The sequence below is a fragment of the Micropterus dolomieu genome, linkage group LG15 (genome assembly GCF_021292245.1).
Source record: "Micropterus dolomieu isolate WLL.071019.BEF.003 ecotype Adirondacks linkage group LG15, ASM2129224v1, whole genome shotgun sequence".
NCBI lineage: Eukaryota > Metazoa > Chordata > Actinopteri > Centrarchiformes > Centrarchidae > Micropterus > Micropterus dolomieu.
Window position 1 is genome coordinate 9,373,300 of NC_060164.1, and position 19,234 is coordinate 9,392,533.

General features: G+C 39.1%; 1 protein-coding gene across 8 annotated transcripts in view; it reads left to right on the plus strand.

The window, feature by feature from the left end:
- macrod2 (mono-ADP ribosylhydrolase 2) overlaps positions 1-19,234 on the plus strand; it is a 390,971-nt gene that overhangs the window by 264,943 nt on the left and 106,794 nt on the right. For all 8 annotated transcript variants that reach the window (XM_046070270.1, XM_046070272.1, XM_046070269.1 and 5 more), the window contains exon 6: positions 7,927-8,048. In XM_046070270.1, coding sequence (XP_045926226.1) covers positions 7,927-8,048 — 122 coding nt within the window. The remainder of the gene's footprint in view (positions 1-7,926; positions 8,049-19,234) is intronic.

A 19,234-nucleotide genomic window follows, 5' to 3' on the forward strand; every position in this document is an offset into this window, starting at 1 on the left:
CCAGCATGTATAGAAAAAAGATTAAAAGATCAAAGATTGATGCTTTGTTTTGCAGCATGAACATGAAATTACTGCACTGAGTTTACTGTTGTATATGACATGAATGAGAGTTTGCATGTTGCTATACTACTACTGCTACTACTACTACTACTACTGCGGCTGCTGCTATAATACTACTAATAATTATGATAATAATAACAATAATGATAAAAATAGATATGTCTTAAACTACACTGTAGTTAAAAGTTAAAATAAATGTGCGTTGAGAAAGTTTTAATGTAAACTGACAGGAAACTGCTACTTCACTACTCCTTATGAAACTCAGATGTCACAGCTTGTGATGGCCAAATGTTTAAAGGGAAAATAGCTGCTTCAATGTCACAGATTAGGGCAGATTCTTGAAAGATTTCAAGCCATAGAGAGCAGTATGGCAATAGATCTCTACCATATGTACTTCATTATTGAATTACCCTAACCTTATACTCCCTCTCCTGCTCTCTTGTGTTTTTGTTTTAATTTTTGTTTTTTGTTTATGTTTTTTGGGGGGAAAGAACAACAAAAGAAATTCAACGTTAATAGCACACAGATGAGAGAGTGAGTGCTGTGTTACTTTATTGATTTTCTTTCTTTAATTTACTTTGCTTCAGTCTTTCTAAATCAAGTCATTAAACAGGAGACAGGCATTTGTTGCACAACACCAAGCATCTTCTCCCAAGATTTGAGAAATGACATGGTTTCAGGCCAAAGCCAGCTGTGATTCACTTTCCTCTGGGACAATTTTCATAATAGACCCAGCGTTCTTTGTTATGGCGCTTTTACTGATATGATTATGCAAAGAACTTTTTTTCTTAATTACGAAGCTATATATAACAATGCATTTAAATAACTTCAGAATATTCATTGTGCTGATCTGCCCTTAACAATGAGACTTATATAGTCACTGAGCTACCTCTTGACTTTAAAATAGTTTGACAGCTCAGCCACCACAGTGAAATCAAGAGTGCAGTACATAAAATGCAGTTGCTGATTTTCAGCATCAGTCACATGACTTCATAGAGACATTTAATTCTATTAACAAGGCCCTGATGAACTAATAAAGCTACAGTCCACTCGCCATACAAAATCTGCCTTTACCCATAAAAAGTCTGAATGCATTTAAATTCAATTTTGGCTGAATTTCTTAATGGACTGTAAGTCATTATGTGCTTTGTTGATTCTTAAGTGTGGAAGATAATTGCCATGGGCAGCACGGAAGTGGTTTGATTATTGTCTGCTGGCTCCTGTGAATTATAACAGATCTAAATGAGGCTCCCACAAATACATATTTCAGTTGTGCAGAGTTGTTGGCAAAAATGGGACCATTCAGGAGCAGTCACACTATAGAAAAAGTATTTTCAGTCTTTTGGAATTGCTATGTGTGGAATGGTAAAGCAGCCTCAAAGTAAGCACAGGGAAGTAAAAATGAAAGATTGATTATGCTGTGAAAAGTGCTAGTCCCTCTCTGAAATAGCACAGCACTTCTAAATGAAGTCTAGATATTTCAAAAGATTTTTTTTAGTTGCTAAGAAAGTGGCGTCTTTGAAGTGAGCATGTCCCCTTGGTAGTTATTCAGCTGAGCAGTATTTCAGTAGGCTTGTCTAAGATGTTCACACACATGCTCCACAGCTTGTAAGGGGTCATTTCTTGTCCAGTCCATGCCAAGCAGACCAGGCTTACCGAAAATCACTTGCCACTCGGGGTATCTCGATCAGTTTTATTTATTTATTTTTTTGCCCCTGATCTGAGCCTTTTACTATCAAGAATGTGCCGATATTGAGTCTTCATCTGATATTTATATTTCCCTACATAATGCAGCTGCACAGTGCGCAGTAAGGCCCATGCAATTTAGAGGAATGTGTCAAGAGATGTTTCACATCTGAATAGGTCTGCATTAAGAAAATGTGTCCTGTATCACAATTTTCTTCTAATGGTTTTCTTGTGTGTTTTCTATAATATCATCAGTCTGGAGCTGGTTTGAGGAGGATCTTGACATCCTTTCTTCATCTCCAGCTCAAACTAAATTCTTACATTTAAATGCAGCTTTACACCAACAGCGACACATTGAGGTGTGGTGCACCTGCAAAAAGTGACATTAAGGCAATAAAACCTTTATTCTTTTTTTTTTTTTTACCCGAAACAGATCTGCTTACTTTGCTGGTATCTTCGCTAAAACTAATGGCTGCTCATTCAAAATGGATCTGGTTTTATACAAACCACTTAAAATCTGTTTAAATATGCCTTGATCAGCCCAGATAAAATTGTTTATGGCAGATTGGCTCTGGATCTGGATTTAAACTGGATAAACTATCAATTCTGTAACAAATATCAAGTATATGTAATACTCTGTATTCACATAATGTAAGCTGACTGACAAAATCAAATGTTTTGTCACAATGTACCAAATAATATGTTAAAATTGTGCAGTAAAATATCACTATTAAATTACAGCTGCAAGCAGTGTTGGGTGGGCCCTCGCACGTGTAGCACGTCGAGGTGTGAGGTGGCCGCATTGCAGATTATGAGCTCTGCCGGTGCAGCTGTGAATTTGCCACTCACTTCGGACGCTGCAAAAATGTGTTAATCATCACTTCCTGTGTCCCCTTTGTGGCGCTACATAGCACATGGCGCTATGACTATAACTGAATATTGGCATGTAGATGTGTTGGGGGCGTGACTGTTATCAACCATGTAAAGTTTGGTGCAGATGTGAGCATGTACACTGAAGCAGGACTGGATTGGTAATCTGGCATACCGGGCAAATTCCCGGTGGGCCGACGCACCTTTGGGTCCGGTGTAACTAAATGATTTGTTTATATAACTGCCCCTCTGCTCTTTGTTCATCAATCCTCCAAAAATTACCATAAAATTCAAAATGCCTGACTTCCTGTTGGGTTTTGGGAATCGCTCCAAGAGGCTTTTTGGTACGCCTTGACATGATACATGTCTAACAGAAATTTCATATAGGTGAAACATGCTGCGGGGGCTGCTTCATTGAAGGTCAGTTCCTGTTGCCAGAATGTGGCGTTATGACTGTAGGTGAATGTTGGCATGTACATGTGTTCAGGGCGGGACTCTTATTAAACGTGTACAATTTGGTATAGATCTGAGCATGTACAGTCAAGTTACAACTTCCTGTGTCATGGCGAAGCATGGAACTTTGCTGCCACACCACCAACACGCCATCAACAGAAAACTCACAAGTTTTACAACATGGCTTTGTCAATGTGTTAAGGGTTTTCTGGGACAGATTTGAAGTTGATATGTCCAACCTGCTCGGAGTAAGTAAGTAAAATGTATTTAATATAGCACCTTTCACACAGCAAGTCACAAAGTGCTTTACAATGATAAAAATAATAACAATCATAATAACAATAATAACAAAAGCAACAACAATAGTGGAGCAATCACACAATCATACATAAGCATCAAACATTATAAGGGCAACAATCAATATAATCAATGTATTTGTGTATATTAACAGGCACATAAATAATCAAAATTTTTGTATTTTAAAGAGAACATGAATATTCACAGTTAAAAGTGTAAATGGAGAAAAAGGCCTGTTTAAATAAAAAAAGTCTTCAACTGATTTTTGAATGAGTAGTAGAGAGTAGTACATATCAGGATAAAACGTGTCATTTCCTGTTGCCAGCTGGTGGCGCTATGACTTTGAGTGAGTATTGGCATGTGGATGTGTTCAAGGCGGGATTCTTATTATACATATCAAATTTGGTGCAGATGTGAGCATGTACACTGAAGTTATTACAACTTCCTGTCATGCTTGAGAAGAATGCACGAAACCCATAAAATATGAAATTTTTCACCCCGCCTGAATTATGTGCAAAGTTTGGTGATTTGTCGAGTATGTTTAGTATGTTTATGTTGAGATTAATTCACAGAAAGAAAGAAAGAAAGAATCCCTTCAGTTTCAATTGGGACCTTGCACGTTTCGTGATCAGGCCCTAAAAATGACTCTTTCTTAATGCCACAAATGTCAATGAGTGCTGGTTAACATACAACCGTGGGACAGTAATTTACTGTATTAGGGTTTGAAGTACAATGCTATAAATTGCTGAATTCTTGGTTCAAATAAAGATTTTGTTATGGCGTGAGAAGTGCACATAAGAATTATGTCTTGCACTTGCACTTCTGTTGTTATTATTGCACTCTGTAACTGATAGGCAAACATTTAAAAGCATTTTTGCCTTTATACTTGCACCATTAATCTCCAGGATCCCTGCTGTTACAGAAGCATGGCATTCTCCCCAGTAAACCAAAGGACAAGATAAGTCACAGACTGTTGTATCTAATAATCCATTTTTACTGTGATTTCTTAACATTTAAAACACCAACCGTTATCTCTAAAATTAACTCTCATACACATGCTTAAAGCTGGTTTTTGCTTGAATAGGATTTGAGTAAATGTGACCAGCTTTTTATTGACTTTCATGAATTGATGGGATAAATGTGTGCTAATCATGGCACATTACAAGTCTAGAACAGGCAGGCATAATGCACACTGGCCCATTTCCTGCCTTTAGAATGAAAACGACTGACCAGATTGTCAATTATTTTAAAGACTCCACTGCATCCCTATTAGAGTAGTTTGTAGTTGGAGCAAACCTGTCCATGCAGAGTGGTCATAGTAACAGAGATGATGCACATTCAGACATATGCTGTGGAAAATACATTGTTCATGCCTGTTTTGTGTTGTGAATACAATAAGAAATGTGGAGCACAATATATGAAATGTGTTTCATTATGGTATTTAATCTGGTCTTTACATGCGAAACATAATTATCTATAGACTCTTATAAAAAGACTTAACCTGTGAGATTGTTTTTGTTTTGTTGTTCTTTTTGTTTGTTTTTCTTTGCAGAGCCTATGGGCTCATGTGGAAGGAAGGCAAGGATTGAATGGCAATCATCAGTTTTGCTGGTTCAATTGTGTTACTGACCTTGTAGCCTCAAGCAAGAGACCACAATGAACAAATCCGGTCGAGATATTGGGAGGAAAAACTGCTAAAAAATATAGCTAGGAAGGGAAGCTCATCAACTACTACAAGGCAAGGGTCTTGAAGGAGGTGTGTGCAGTGGGGATTGTATGTGTGATAAAGAAGAGTTCTGTTAAATTACTTATTTTGTATGCTCACAGCTTAATTTAGTCCCTGCTGTGTGTAGTAATTTATGCTCCGTTGTTCTGTTCTTTTTCTTTACAGGTACATTTTGAAATGATTGGCCTTTTATTTCCCTGTCATTGGCATATTGTTTTTAGTTTTTACAAGTCAATGCATCTTTTTTGAACATGTCATTAGAGTATTACTTGGGTTTGATGTTAACTGATTAATGGCCCTTCAGCACACTAAACAAGAGCATCCCTTTAATATTTTTCATCAGGACATTTCTCTTGATGTTTTCTGCATCCATTATCATCCCCACAATCAAGCCCCCCCACCCTCCACCCGCCACCCCTTCCCCAAAGTGTAAGAGGACCACTAGTAATCTTTTCAGTCCCGCTAAGATAGAGATTTATGTGCCTCTTGTACGAAGGTTGCAGAGAGATAATGGTATACATGTGTCGCTATGTGCTTCTGAGCAACACAGATACACTGAAAGGTGTCTGTCAGCTAATGGATGCAAGTAATGATAAAAGCTGAGGGTCTACCAGGGGAAAAAGAACAATGATGATAAAGACCCATGTTGGATGGATTATCTGCCAGAGCTTTTCTATATAATTTATGTATTGAAAACCGCAGCAGTCATAAATAACCATTTCTTGAGTCTTCAAACACATTGGGGAAATAATGTATTCTTATATATTTTGGGGTAGTCCTACCCTTTAGGCAGGTGTACCTTCAAAGTTAAATTGCCCAGAGCTAATTCACTATATACACATGCCTGTTTATAAATATTACTTAACTAATTACAATTATTATTTGTATTTCAGTGTCCATGCAGACGACCAGACCTCTTTTCAGTACATGCTGACTAAAATTATTGAATGAGCGATAATATAAAGTACCTATAATTTTACAGCTGCTTAACAGCTTTTCACAACACATTGCAAATATTCATTAATTTTATTAGATCTAGATAATGACTGCACCGTTTTCTTTAAACAAAACAAATAACCTCAGTTCCTCTAAGACCAAGGGTAGAGAGGTCAATTGTGTTTGAGTTTAGAAGATACTGAAGAAGCTGAGTGAGCTCTACAGCAACTAACTTTCCTTCCTGTAATATCCCTTCTTAGTTACAAAGTGAAATATGTCTTTCACCTTACAGAAACACAGCTGTATAAATATGTATTTGATGTGGAGGTGTTGAGGATACGAATGGAGACATCGGTACTTATGAGATAAAAACTGTTTAAATTTTCATGAATTCACCAGTCGTATGGGTTTTGGCGCTTACCCACACTCTAATTGGCATGTTGCCGTTCTTGTAGTGAAGAACTTCATGAATTATACACAAAAAACAACTTACCATGTGTCCCATTATAACCACATTGCGCTATGCAACTTTCCACCTGCTATTCTGGAAAAGACAATACTTCAGACAGCTCCATTCTCATTACAGCCCAACCTCCGCTTAGCTGGGAATCACCCAAACTCCTTGTTTCTTACATATCCCAAACAAAAACAAAAATCTCACTCCTTAAGCAACACCAGTGAAAGCCACTTGATTATAGTGGTTCCCTATGTATTTTATCATCCTGACCTATTAAGCAACCAGACATACAACTGAGAACTAAATTTAATCTATAAATGATTTATGGTCAAGTGGAGTAGTAATATAGCTTACATTTATTCAGTGGGAAAGTGAGGCTAAGTGTTTTATATTATAAGTAAACGGTGAGCTTAGGTGTAAGAAGAAAACACATGTGGTGACTGCTGTTAAAATCACAGGCTGCTGTTTTTACATTGCATGCCCTCACCTGAACTAAGTCTGAATTTTCAGTATTCGTACTTCAGATAGTTTAATATTTTAGTGCACAGAAATGGGGACTTGATGCGTTAAATTGCAAATGTATGAGTCATAGTTGATCTATATTTGATGGGTCATGAATTGAGATTTACCAGCTAATGCCGCTGAATGAAGCAGAAGACTATTGCTATTTTGCATAAATAGAAAAAAATGTCAGTTCATGAATTATAGTTCACAAGGGTATGATTGGACACCCAAACCTCAATGACCTTTTTGAGGAATTGTCAGGTGTTTAGCATTTTTTATACACACAAAGAAGTTGTGTTCACTGTGTCACTGAAATCCTTGAAGTTAACCTATATAAATGCAACACCTGTGGTGAACCTCTCTGGAATGCTCCATGGGTGATGTCGAGTTACTCCTTGTATATTGATGTTGACCTGTCCTGTCCCAACATTGAGAAGGCCAAGGGCAGTCAGACAGAATGCGGAAGATTATGTTTCTGTCAAGTCACTGCTTAGATTCTCTTATTTTCCTTTCATCGCTTCTATGATTCAATTAAGGAGCTGCATTCCCTAGTCTGGCCAGGCCAGACAAGGAGACCAGTGATTGACAGGTAAAGACATTACTATGCGAAGGGAAAGAGAGTACAGGGAGAGATATGAATATTTGAGTAGATGGCATAAAAGAATCTTGTAATTGATTTTCTATCTAAGCTGCCGTTTCATTTACTGAATAAATGCATTCATTCCAGGCAGTGGGTTGTTCACGCTGTCCCCATTGTCTCGTTGTGAAGACAAACTTTATCATATTTGTTGATGATTTTGCAGACAGCCAAAAGCTTTTACAAGCATTGTACTTATCCTTATACTACATGGCGCCACCAGAAATACTGCCAGCCATGTAACCTTGCTAGAAGCAGGCTGTGCTGAAATAAGCTTTGTGTGTTGTCCCCTTCCGACAGATGTGATCCACACCGTGGGCCCGGTGGCCAGAGGTCATGTGGGCCCTACCGAGACCAATGACCTCACCTCCTGCTACCAGAACTCCCTCAGGCTGATGAAGGAGCATGGCTTGAGCACTGTGGTGAGTATAGTATGCTACTACACTTATTCTCATCTGAGGAGAAATGTGCCTCTGTTGTGTGCCGTTTGAAAGAAATAAATTATATGCTTGTGTGTTTTTGTTTGACAGTAAGCCTTCAGTAAGAAAAGCTGTTTGAAAATTTTAGGAAATTTGGAAAAGGTACAAGAACAAAAGGATTTAGCATCTTTCATTTTAGATACCGTTCAGAAAAGCCTTAATCTTCTTTATTTAAACAAAAGCAACAGAGAACACAACAAAATGGTAATGTTTCATGTTTGTCAAATGAAGGCTTTTCATGTAGAATACTTTGTGATTAAATGAAAGGCAGGCCTTTGCAAGCCAGATTTTCTTTTGTCATTGTTTGAGAAGCCACTTTTAGTTTATAAAACTGTGACCTTTCTTAAATTCTCCAAAGGCTTTTGACGTAGATTTGTGATTTATTATTTTTTGTTTCCAGGAAATGAAATGTCTAACACCCAAAGAGTCAAATCAGATGTTTTGATTCTTGCATATGTCTGTGCTACCTCTCCAAGAAGCACTGTCTTTTTGAAAACAGCAGAAAAGCACAAGGTTTAGAAAGGTTTAGAGAATGTGGCTGACTCATAGGAGCTTTAGATGAGACAATGCCCGCACAATCCACAGCTGGCAGCAGCCAATCATTTACACACTATCCCAGCTTCTTGGCTGTTCTGGGCCGTATGTTTCAGTCTGTTCCGCGTGATATATGGATTTGCCCCGCATCCTAATCAGAGGCCAATCAATGGAAGTACTTATCAACAGAGAGAGGAGACATAGATGAGTGCCAGTTTCATTAAATATGATTGTGACAAATTTCTGCTCTGTTGATGACTTATTGTGAGTGCGACTGACACCACTAGGTAGCAATTAAATGGATTGTAAAGCCAAATGACTGAAGTCATTATGGTAAGGGTTTTGTAGTTATATCAAAATCAGCAGCAAGCCTGCTGATCTTCGAACTTCCCTAATAACAGATGCATCCACTAAGATATGATGAGTCACAAGTATTACATTACATTACATTAGAATGTCATTTACACAGTAGAATAATTTCCTCTGCTGTGCTCATGGGCAGAGGGAAGGCCTTCTCTACAGAACGGGCCCCTTCAGGCCTCATGAACGCAGGAACCATCAACAGCTGGTCTGTTTTCATCCACAAATGTTCCAATCCTTGCTTTGTTTCTGGTACATTCCAAAGATTTATTTAGCTTAGGCCCATCTCTTGATTTATTTATCCAATAATCCATATATTTATAAGAAACAGAGTTTCTGTTTTTACTGGGAGCTGCCTGGATCCTGTCTAATGTATTTATACAGCTGTTCTGTGTTGAACAGGCCTTCAGTGAAAACAGTGGTGTTCTGTGATTGACTGGCCTTGTAGGATGAGCCTGGTCATTACATTATCTTAGCCACAGTCCATTTTGTCTCTCCTTGCTGCAAGGACAGCAAAATGAAAATAGCTCTTTCTTCAAGCAAGGAAATGGCCTTCATTTAGTTTTACTCCAGCCTGCCTTGATATGCAAGACTTATGTCAACAGAGGCTCTAAGGGTTCACTAGTCCTAATTCATTTCTTAACAGACATCCTTGCAGTCTCTTGGTGCAGAGCACAATGAGCCCAAGTTTTTGGTTGATTAGAACAAAACGCATTTCACTCATCTGAAAGGGTTTCACTATGAGCTTTGCTGTGTGAGAGAAACAAGAGATCCCACGAAGACGGGCACCCCGCCAAGTGGGTCTAGAAAGTGGGCAAATAAGGGGGGCTACATTTTGGAATCCTAGACGACTGGCTCCCTAATGGGGATTCCAGGGCATTACAAAGGAATAGGAGTCAAAACAAAGCCTAACACAAAATAAACTTGAGCATGAAAGATTAAAAAGAAGCAGAGCTTGGTAGTTAATCCCCGTTTCTTAGTGCTCAAAGCCACCCTTTAGGCTACGAAACAGTATGGCTACCACAGTCATCTCATCAAAATCTTTTTGTGACTGTAGCATTCCAAGGAATACCACTGAATTTCAGTACTGGAAATGCATTTCCTTTAACTTAGGGCAACTCAGTGTGTATGAGTGAACTTTTACTAGTATCCCCAGAAGTCAGAAATTAGATAACAGAGCTCTTCCTGTCCCTAAGTGATCTGTGATGCACTGATTTACAGCTCTACTGGGACAAAACTAAGGAAGATGGAAAATATGACTTTAGGCAACCTAAGGCAATTTCTGGCTGAGTTTAGGCATTGTTTCAGAGTTTCAAAATTGTATTCTTACCGTTTCTTTAAAATTAACTGATTTGGAAGTAACCACATGAATGAATATTTTTGATTCCCTAAAGTCATAGTCTCCCTTGACAGTGGATCATGAGGGCTTTAAAATTAAAATTGTTTTAGTTGTGAAACATAATTGGCTACAGTTGCAAAGTTATGTAAACTGTCCCGGAAAAGTACATTTCATTATTGAAATTTTTTGATAATGCTTAAGGTATTAGTAATTAAGTGTTGCATAAGAAAACAAATGATCTCTACATAATATTATATATATATTGTAGTAGCTTATTTTTTTTATCTGAAGCTTTAAACACATGCTGGATACTTTGCCAAGCACATATTGGCTGAAATGTAAAGGCAGATGTGCACATATTGTTTATGTGACTATCCCTGACCCACAGGGAATATTGTAAATATATGATGCAAGTCTTACTGATGGAATTCAGATGAAAATTACGATAAACCTGTGCCCAGAAACCTGCCGTTTAACCCCCACACTGAAGTTGAAAGCTATTGGTTCAGGCTTTCAGACTGTCTTAGTCTCTGAATACATATCTGATGGCTGGATGGCATATTGAGTTGTGCTTTCCAAATCATTTGGCTGCAGTGCATGCTGGAAAGTGATGGTGTGTATTTGTGCTCATGTCCGTGCATACACTACATATTTTACATGCATCTTCCAGGGTCTTATGTGAATGTGCCTGTGTTGTTGCAACGCTCATTTCTTCTTTGCCTAGCAGACTCTTATGCTTCAGTGTTTTTATTAGTTTAGTTTTTTTTTGCTGCGGCTGAAAGAGCAGCAGGCTGCCACAGCTCCCTGGGCTCTCTGACTGACCACAGCCCACAGCCAGAATGCCAGCACTGCCGGCTGGGCTCTGCAACATCACACAGGGGAGGCATGGGAGCTGTGCAGCCTGTGAGTAGAGTTGCAGCTCTGAGCTGATGAGCATTGTCAAACAGCCCCCTCCTCTGCTCATTGCTTGTTACACTACAGTATGTTGTTTGCTTCCAAAGGAGGCACAGGTGAGGAGCCATAGAGGAATAATAGCTAGAAATATGGATTTATGGTGGATTGATTCCAGACATTAATTGTGATAATAACACTGCCTTGCTGGCTGATAGGTGTGAAGGTACTCTAGCAGGCTATCAATATTTGCTTTAGCCAGGACATATTAAATAGGGCTCATCATGGTTGCTCTGATATACGGAGCATCCTATGTTATTATGGTCTATTTGGAAACAGTTGAGATTGTTGAGAAACTCGCTACTCAGCAGTAGCACATTATTGCACTGACAGAATTTTCTGTAATTTGTTTGTGTGCTAAAGTGCCATGTAGTGCATAAGAAATGCAGATTTTTAACTACTGGCTGAGACCTGCCAATCAAATGATCTTCTAACTGAAAGAATAATTCCTTGCAATCACAATCAGGTTTTTATATCTGTTGACAGAAGAATTACTACCTGTGTGTATGCACATTCTAACAATGCACTTGAGTGGGTATGTGTGTACTGTATCTGTGTACAGTCAGACCCCGAGGGGCTTCCTCTCCAAAGAGCTGGAAAGCCATACAGTACATGGAACTGAGGAGACGGTTAATTCAGGTCCCCTGTCTTGGTTAGTCATGGAAGACTGCTCAGATTCTTCCCTGGAAGCAAGCATAGCATCTGTCAGGCAGAAACAGACAGACTGTGTGGAGGGGGACGCCACCATCTGGAAGCCATTCAGCCTTAGACTTTGTTTCGTTTTGGAGACAGTATTAAACACCCCTTAGACTGTGACCTTTAGAATAAAGCAATAGCCATGTTTACCCAAAACATCATTATTGTTTGATTGAATTCAGCCTTCCTTTTGAGTCTTTGGGGAGTGTTCTGTTGAGACAAAATAAATAGGATTTTAGTCTTGAGGGTATATGGCATAAAGATACAGCGAGCATTTTAGTTGTTGAATAATGATCTTGTGGGCAATTGAGCCTTCTTTTTGTTCCTAATTTGACGTTGACAGGCCACAATTTGATGCTTTCCGAAAGGATCTGTCATTAAGCTATTTCTGGCAGCGCGCTGTGGGCTGGCAACGCGCAGTGTGGACAGTGACAACGTCGCAGACTGCATTTAGTGGCCTCCTCTCTGACTCCCAGGGGGCCCTGGAAGTGTTTTGTAGTCATAACATACTGGCTTCGAGGAGATCCAGCAGGGAAGCCACAAATTGCCCGTTGAGAAAAATGCTGAAAGCCAAGTGGATTGGAGATGAATGGTGTAGAATGATAGGATTAGCCACCCTTCCCTGTGGGCTCATTCCAAGGCTGCTAGGAGCATTAGCTCCCATTCATTTTGCCCAACAGTGGTCCCAAAATGCATTCCTGCAAACTATATCTTATAGTGACACATCAGCATGCACACCTGACTTGAAGATGACAGCTGATAGCCCCTACTAGATAATCTGTTTCACATGACAGGGACTGCAAGTGAAGAACAAACAAACACTGGATCAGTGGGAGAAGGGACCATGCCCCTAAGGTGTCTTCGAGATAGACAATACACTGGGATTTGGAGGGCCACTCAACTTTAACCTCATCTTAGATTCTGTTTTGGCTGACCAGTTATGAAAGGATCTCCTCTGTTTCAGGAATAATATGAAATATGCTGTAAATGACTTTTACTGTTCACTCTTTGTTAATGTAGGTCACTGGTGAAATTTGAAAATGTGTTTTTTACTACTGCATTTAAATGCACTGGAGGGTCTTTGTCATTATTTATGTTTCAAAATACTACCATATCAAACTTAACGACTTTGTACTCCACCCTATTCCATTTTGGTGTGCCGACTCCCCAAGTGATTAATTAATTTTCATTGATGCACTGAACAGATCGCGCACAAACTTTGTCTTTATCCACTTCTCTACCCTTTCTCGTAAATTCTTGTCCGTGAGCGCAAGCAACTCCAGATTTAATTATATAATAGCTGAGAGAATGTAGAGGCTTGATTGTGCACATACTTGGCTTCTGATCATAGAAAAGAAAACTGTACCATTAATTGGGATAGAGGACTGAGAAGTTTACTGCTGGTCTTACACAACGCAGTTGGTCTTTTTGTCTATATTCACCATTTAGATCATACTTTCCTTCCACAACAGAATCAAAGCTCATTTTCTTTACGACAATATTTGGAGAACTTTATTTGTAGGTCGACTGTAGACTCTGTGAAGTGCAGAAAAAAGGGTGATTTGACTGATACTCCCCATGCATGACACATATTGTTCAGGTATTACCAAGATTTACTAAATATCAGTTTTTAGCAGGCTGCACACTTTTGACATGTACTGCTGAGCCCCCACATGTCACAAAAGAGCATGACAGCTAAATGCTGTGAAAGAAAGAGACTATGCTAAAACTATTTGCTTCGAATGTCAGGTGAACAGGTTTTTCTTTGACCAGTTTTTTGTCTCACATGTAAAAGCACAATATTTTTATTCTGTTCTGCCTGGAAATCATGCTTTACTTAGATTTGTTTTGGGTCCATTTGTCAAGATGTAAGCGTTGGCGCATTGTTTATCACAGTGTTAATCCAACTGAAGATCTAGAAAAGAACTAGACACCTACTGTAGCTTGAATGAGATCTAAATGCATATGTCGCAGAGGTTTTAACAGGGTGCCCCCAATCAGTGATTAGCCATTATGTGTGATTATAGCCCAGACCTCTCTGTGGCCAGTCAGCCGCTAGTTGCTCGTAGCCCACTTCCCCATACAGTACCTGCATGCATCTCCAAAGGTTAATTAGAATGAAGTTTTCAAAAGGTCACAGCTCCATTTAAATTAGCCATTGCTATTTGTCTGATCCGAATCATTGGCAACACTGGGCCAATTAAATCCAATTACATTGATAGTGGTTGTGGTGGTTTGCCACATAGTCTAAGTTAATGGCCATTGGACCCCGATTACCCACACACCCTCATTCAGAAGGAGGTAACCACAGCAAGAAGAGCTTCAGGTCTAGGAAAAGGAAAGAGGACAGCCCTACCACATCACCTTTCCTTGACATTCCCTTCGGTCTAGTGAAGACTGTAGGAACTTTATGTGCGGTGAAATATTAGGATATGTAAAATGTGACATTTCCACACACCATGAGAGGGGTAATCACAGTTGATGGGGACTGAAAAGGTAATCTCTAGAGTGTTTATGTGGAGTGGGCTGATGTGAGCATGCTAGTGTCTTGATTACAAGCACAGGAAGCCATAGCAATCATAGGAAAGACTAGACCCTGTCTCCTACAAAGGCTACTCTACCTACATTTGATGTTCTGTGAGGGAAATGGCAGCAGTTCTGTTCTAGATTAATATGCTCTGACAATAATAAAGGCTCTTCAAATAAGTAAAGTACTAAAGCACAGTCAAGCGGCATAAGACTCAGACTCAGCACTCAGGCTGGTTTCACTTCATGTTTTTCTCTGCTGCTGTACCTGACTGTGAGGCGCTCCTGGAGACGGTCTCGTGAATTTCTATGAGACTCATATCCCTCTGAGGTACCATCTGAGAATAGAAGCGACAGCTCGCACCCAACTGAGGGACTGTCGGAGGAAGTTGTTGATTAAACAGATGTTGTTCCTGCAATACGCCATCAGACAAGAACACCACAATAAGCATGCATTGATTAAACATACTTAAAGAATGTGGGCTATGCAGGAGAACAAAAGGCATTTATGTCTATCTTTGTCTCTGCTTCACAACAGGAATAAAAAAGCCATTTTTTACGTCTGCTTTGACTTAGAATGCAAACAGGAGAAAAGCTTAGGGAGCTACCCAAGGAAAGAATAGTTATTGGCAATTAGTTTGGATTAGCAACATCTCATTCAGATAAACTGCAGTTTGGGAATGAGTCATTTCCAGCAACATTGATTTTTAAAAGAAGACTCAAGCAATTTGCCTGAGGTAGGCTAATTTTAAATCACACTGTTTCTGACAAAAGAAAAACTTAAGTAGTGACAGTACATGGGCAGTTGGATCTTGTTTGCTTTGAAGCCTCCTCATCTAAAACAATGCATACAAAATTTCAACAAAAATAACCTAGTCCTTGCTGTACACCTGAAAGCCTGTTTTTTTTCCTCTAGTATGCTCCCATCTGTTTAGAGCTGTGCTTGAGTCTGAAACAGTGGTGTCATCAAACATTTCTGCCACCACTTGATAAATGTTTCTCCTTTGATCAAAGGAGTTGAGCAGGAAAGCAGGATGTGAAATACATAACATGCCAAGGAGGCCTCTCTCATAGTCTGACAGTTGCTCCTCAACAGAGCTTTCTCACAGATACTGTAACAGATTGCTGTTCATCGGCAGCGGACCTTGGTGGAATGAGTTCTTGTTTACATCATTACGGTTAATTACCATGCGGAATCAGTCCAGGCAACAGCGCCTGTACTGTGTGTGTGTGTCGGTGAAGCCGGACAGAGCTGTCACACTCTCAGTCATCTCATTAGTAATGCAGCACTATGCCCAAGGTAACGCCTTGTGCTGCTCTGATGTGCTTGGTCATCCTTGTAGTCCCTTTGAGTCTGTGCCAGTGGGTGGGATTATCCAAACAGCATATACAGTAGAAATTAATAACCAGGTAAAGCCTTTTGTATCTGGTCATGTTCAAATCAAGCAAGTCATCTTCTTCCTCCAACTGGTCCACAAATCCTGCTGACACATTATACTGCAATTGTGATACGCATGACAACATTTTCAATTTAACACTCACAGATGGATATTTTAATTATTATTGAGTGAATATGAGAACACTGAATCTGAGCGTTCCTCTTAATGTGCTTAATTAAAATTACACAGCGAGACGTTTAACATGAGTCTTCATCAGAAAATAAGCTTCTCGGACGGTTATGTATCAAGAAAGACACAACATGATAGAGCAAGCAGACATTGTGAACATGTGATGTATTAGCACTAATCGGGTGAGTAGCTCCACCACAGATGTGAGTCGTATTTTTACTCCAGTGTTGAATCTAGTTCTTTGGCCTCAAAGCTCTTTCTCCCAGTCTTTTATTTGTGGCTTTTATGAAGCCAGGTGTTGAACCCAGTGTCGACCTTGCCAGGGCCGTGTCCATGAAACTGGAATTTTCTGGTCTATCACAGGGTTCCATTTCAACAAGCTCACACCCAATTATCCTTCAGTTATAGTCCCTCGGTCGTACACATGTGTTTGGTTGAAGTACAAGGTCTCTCTATCGTGGTTTGACACACAGAGGACATTCTCTCTCTCGCTGTTGCTGTATACATGAAACGTTTTCAAGGGAAGAAATCCAATGGAATCGCAGATAATGTCACCCAAAAAATAATTTATGTGGTTGTTTGTAGCTTTTTCGCTGAATAAGTAGCAATGGGTTTATGAGTTTGGCACCAAACATGAAGATACAGTAGAGTAAATTACATTAACACTTCTAGACATACAAATTAGTAGTCTGTCAGGCTACTTAAGGGTTGCTAACTGTTCTACTCTTTCTTAAGTTGTACTTTTCTCCTAATGTTTTGTTTATGCACAGCATATAGGATCAGCAGCTCTTTATTAGACTCCCCAATGCACTGATATTAAATCCGACCCCCTTCTAATTAATGCAAGGTATTGCTTTTATTTATTATTATTATTATTACTATTTTATTTATTATTTACAGTTAAAATAACAATTCTCTGCATAAGACAGAAATGATGAATGATATACAGACGATACGGATGATATTTTGTTAGTGTTGGGTGATGAGAGGAAGATTTAATTAAAAAAGGGAGGGAACAAAGCATTTTCTTTGTTCCTCTTTTAAAAAAAGGGATGGTAACATTTTGTTCAATCATCGCCTTAAATAAGTTTTAATCTTCTTAAACTTTATCTTGTTGTTGAAATTTTGTTCTTTCTAACTTCTTTTGCCTGTTTTTTTATTTACTTTCTTTTTCTTTTGTTGTTGAGCACAAACTGGGACTTGAATAATGCCGCACAGCTAGTTCTTGTCTCTGCTCTGAGATTATTTACAGTTATTCACTGCAGGTTTTCTTCAGATTTTTCATAGCAAGCCTTTCCTAAACTTAAAACATACTGAGCATAACTCTTCCCTGTGTTTTGTTAATGCATTGGTCCCTGTGTGTTTTATCAAAGAGAATGCGTAAGGCAGAGGACTGACAGCTATTGGGAGCTCTGGGAATGTTTGTCATTCTTTTGTGTGGTTCAGAAGTACACAACTGCATGTCTACACCCAGGATATGTATAAAGTCAGAAATGAATATTTATAATGGTCCCGATCTGCTTGGCACATATTTATGATCAGCATTGTTTGGTTTGATGACAAGAAACTGGGAACAGTCCATGTTGTGTTGACCAATTGGCCAGCCCGTATTTATGCATAACATCAGGTCAGACTCAAGTCAGATTCAATACAAAATTCTTAAGAATTAAGTTGTATATGGAAATTTACACAAGCCTTGCCCCCTCATCATTTTGTTATCAAAACCACAGCCGTCTTCCCACAGGCTCAGGTGAATGATTGTGTGCATTGGCAGACACGCCAATGTTTATGCTCTCCTACATAATTCTTTAATCACAGTGCTATTACCCCACACATACACCCAGTTTAGTGCCATTATTATCTCCCAAGGTCACAGCTAACGAGGGCTGACGCACTGTGCCTGGCCTGAGCTGATTGACTCACAATTTTAAACTGGCTCAATCTAGCCTTACTCAGCAACTCAGTAGGTAATGCAGCACCTTGCACGGGTTTATGAGAGGAAATATATTAGCTCTAAAACTGCAGGATTGTCTTGCTTTGATGCTGGAGATTGCCACAGAGGTGCAAAATACTTATTTCTGCCCCAGCTAATGTTTTATCCCATCTACCCGCAGTGACATTTGTTTTCCGACTGAGAATTCAAATTTACTTTTCCAAGATTATTTTACTGGTTAATAATATTTGAGGTGTGGTCTTGTTGTTGACCCTACACTTAGCATTTACCTGAATTATCTGCAGTGTGCAAGAAACAGGCCATTTCTCTGTGGGCGTGAATTTTCTTATTATTTCTGTGATTTCATTCGTGATAGAGAAAGCATTTAGCAGCTGAATATTGGACACCTGATTTTGAATGTGCAGCTGGTCTCGAGTTATTCCCCCACCTTCCACATTCTCTCCTGTTCGAAGTTAATTAAAAATTATACGACATGTTAGCATTAAATCATTATGAAGTAGACCTACTGAAGTAATCATTTCATGGGGTAATTTAGCAGATTAAACATTTCTTTCATTGTCAGCCAGTGACCTTGATATCATAAATGTCGCTCTATCCTTTTATTAATGATGCCACAACTGTCAGGACCATAGAACAGATTTAAATTTAAGTCAGCTATTACTGTACCTACAGTGTATCCACCTTTTGTATTTCACATACAGATGAATCTAGAAAGCCCATAGGTTTAGTCACCATGGCACATGCTGAATGAAGTGCCTGCCGGAGCGAACCCACGGGTGAATCTTGTTTCATGGTTTGACTTTTTGCACACAGCTTGAAATGCCAGATAACCTCCAAATCTTACTCAGCTTAATATCTAATGTCACATCCATAAACCCCTGGTAATGACAATTTGCATGAACTCAAATCTGGGGCTCTTTATCGTTAGGGTCTTACAGGAGAGCAAAGAGCGTGAGATGGGGAACATGGAGAACAAAATAAGTGTATATACAATCATTTTTAGATGTGTCTAGTGGAATGTCAAAAGCAAGTGTTTAAACAGATTTGCTTTAGGCGTTTTTTTATCTGGACTGAGCAATTAAAAGAACAAGTGCCCTACAGTATTTACCATTGAGTGATGCAGCTAGTGATGATTTGAGATAAATATACCCATCACTTAGCTTTGGCTTAATCAAGGATCCTAAGAATCCTAATGCGAGGA